The sequence below is a fragment of the Sardina pilchardus genome, chromosome 17 (assembly GCF_963854185.1).
Source record: "Sardina pilchardus chromosome 17, fSarPil1.1, whole genome shotgun sequence".
In the NCBI taxonomy this organism is placed as follows: Eukaryota; Metazoa; Chordata; class Actinopteri; order Clupeiformes; family Clupeidae; genus Sardina; species Sardina pilchardus.
This window is the reverse complement of record NC_085010.1, coordinates 10,821,512-10,823,719: the sequence shown is the minus strand read 5'-3', so window position 1 is coordinate 10,823,719 and position 2,208 is coordinate 10,821,512. Positions and strand designations below refer to the sequence as shown.

General features: G+C 57.1%; 1 protein-coding gene across 1 annotated transcript; it reads left to right on the top strand.

The window, feature by feature from the left end:
• Positions 1-12: 12 nt before the first annotated feature.
• Positions 13-1,851, top strand: LOC134061690 (prickle-like protein 1; the record flags this gene model as incomplete). Its single annotated transcript, XM_062517450.1, is given in 4 exon segments — positions 13-180; positions 710-714; positions 761-955; positions 1,040-1,851. Coding segments are annotated over 4 exon segments (1,180 nt in total), but the record flags the coding sequence as incomplete, so codon positions are not given.
• Between the last annotated feature and the right edge of the window lie 357 nt (positions 1,852-2,208).

The following is a 2,208-nucleotide window of genomic DNA, read 5'->3' as shown; positions in this document are numbered from 1 at the left end:
GCCCAGCGCCAGGAAGATCCAGGAGCTGGAGCTGGACCAGGCCGGTTCGGCGGCCGGGTTCTGGAGCGCCGGGCCGCGCCAGTGGTACGAGGACTCGCTCGAGTGCATCACGGACGAGCTCAGGAACGCCGAGCAGGGCGTCGACTCCATGGACTCGCTCGCCCTCTCCAACATCCACAGGTGAGGCCACCTTCACACCTGACACAACACACACACACACACACACACACACCTGGCTGACCTGGGGTGCGTTTCCAAAAACCTTAGTTGCTAACCTGTTGGCAACTTAGCTGGTTGGCAATGGGAAATTAGGCTCTACTATGTATCTTGAGATTGGGATGTCAATATTCGATGCTAACATGAACAGAATATTTACTTAATATTTATTCATGTTACTATTACAATTCATGCAGAACAACTTGGTCACTGTGGTAGAACAATGTTTATGTTCTACCATCAATTTTTGTAAAGACTTTAGTAGGCTTTTAGTACTACTTTTAAAGTAGACTTTAGTATTAATACTTAGCTATTGGCCGAGTTTCCTAGATTTGTTAAGAAGCTCTTAAGTGCTAAGAAGCTCTTAGGAGCGCTCTAAAAACGTTCTAAGAACGCTTCTTAGAAATTCTTAGCACTTAACAGCTTCTTAAGGAATCTGGGAAATGCGGCCATTATTATTCAGTGAAGCAGCTATTTACTTTCTACACTCCAGTTCATGTGAATGAACCTCCAGGTGAATAACTCTCGTTCTTCCCTCTCTCAGGTGCGTCGGTGGAGGGCGACGGCAGCAAGGAGCGGCAGGTGCTGTACTCGCTGCAGGCGCTGAAGGACGCGGAGGAGCCGGCGGAGGACTGCGACCAGCTGAGCAACATGGGCACGCTCAACTCCTCCATGCTGCACCGCAGCGCCAACTCCCTCAAGAGCCTGGGCTCCGAGCTGGACAACGTGGACGCCGGCCGCGAGGAGGAGGAGGAGGAGGAGGAGGACGAGGAGGTGGTGGAGGAGGTGCGGCTGGTGGGGGTGAGGAGCGTGGGGACGGGAGGGGAGGCGCGCCGAGAGGCGGAGGAGATGTTGGCCTCGCCGGTGCACCTGCCGGTTCTGCGGAGAACGCGTTCTCAGTCGCGGCCGCAGCAGGTGAAGTTCTCCGACGACGTGCCGGGCAGTGGGGCGTACGGGGAGGCGGTCGCCATGGCGACGCAGCGGCAGCCCCCCCTGAGCGAGCGCCCGAGCCGGCGCGTCTACCGCACGGACAACGAGCCGGACCGACGCTCCGTCCAGCTGCAGCGGCAGCCGCAACACCCCTCGCAACACCACCACCACCACCGCAAGCGTCGCCACGGACGCAAGACCCGCTCGGACAACGCCCTGCACCTGCCCCCGCAGGACCGCGGCCCCATGGCGCGACCCCGCTACGACCACCAGGGGGTGCCAGCGGCACCGACGGCGTCCGCCAGCGCTCAGCAGCACCAGCTCCAGCTGACCCGGCCTGACCCCAAACCCCGTCTCCACGGTCCCCCGCAGCGCCAGCTCTCGTACCCGCACACCACGTCCGACTACGCCCTCCAGCACGCGGCCGCCGCTCGCGCCGCTCACTTCCGCGCTCTCTACGGCTACGAGGACGACGAGGACGAGGACGACTGGTGCTCCACGTGCTCGTCTTCCTCGTCCGAGTCCGAGGAGGAGGGCTACTTCCTGGGGCAGCCGATCCCGAGGCCGCGCGCCCAACGGATGCACTACTACGCCGACGACCTTCCGACCCCGGTCACGGCCATGTCCACCGGGCACCCGTACGACCTGCGGACTAAGTCGAAAAAGCGCGGGAAACATCGGAGCAAAAACTGCATTATCTCATAAGAACACGCCATCTCCTCATTCGACACCCTCCTAACACACCTGTGTGTGTGTAGTGTACGCTTCTGCAGAGACTGACTGAACAGATGTAAAAAAGAGGAGGGTGTGTGTGTGTGTGTGTGTGTGTTTCTGTATCTTCTCAGAATGCAAACTCTGGTTGTGTGGACTTTTCTTGACTTCAAGATACGGTATTTAGACGAAGATGTCCTGTAGTGACTGTTGAGGATTCATGACTGGTGGACTGCCAGACAACGAACTCATTCAATAGAAGTACAAAGAAAAAATAAATGTCATCTCTATTCAAAGCTTCTTCACTCTCCAACCATTTTGACAAGACATCAGGTATCCTTTAATATTTGA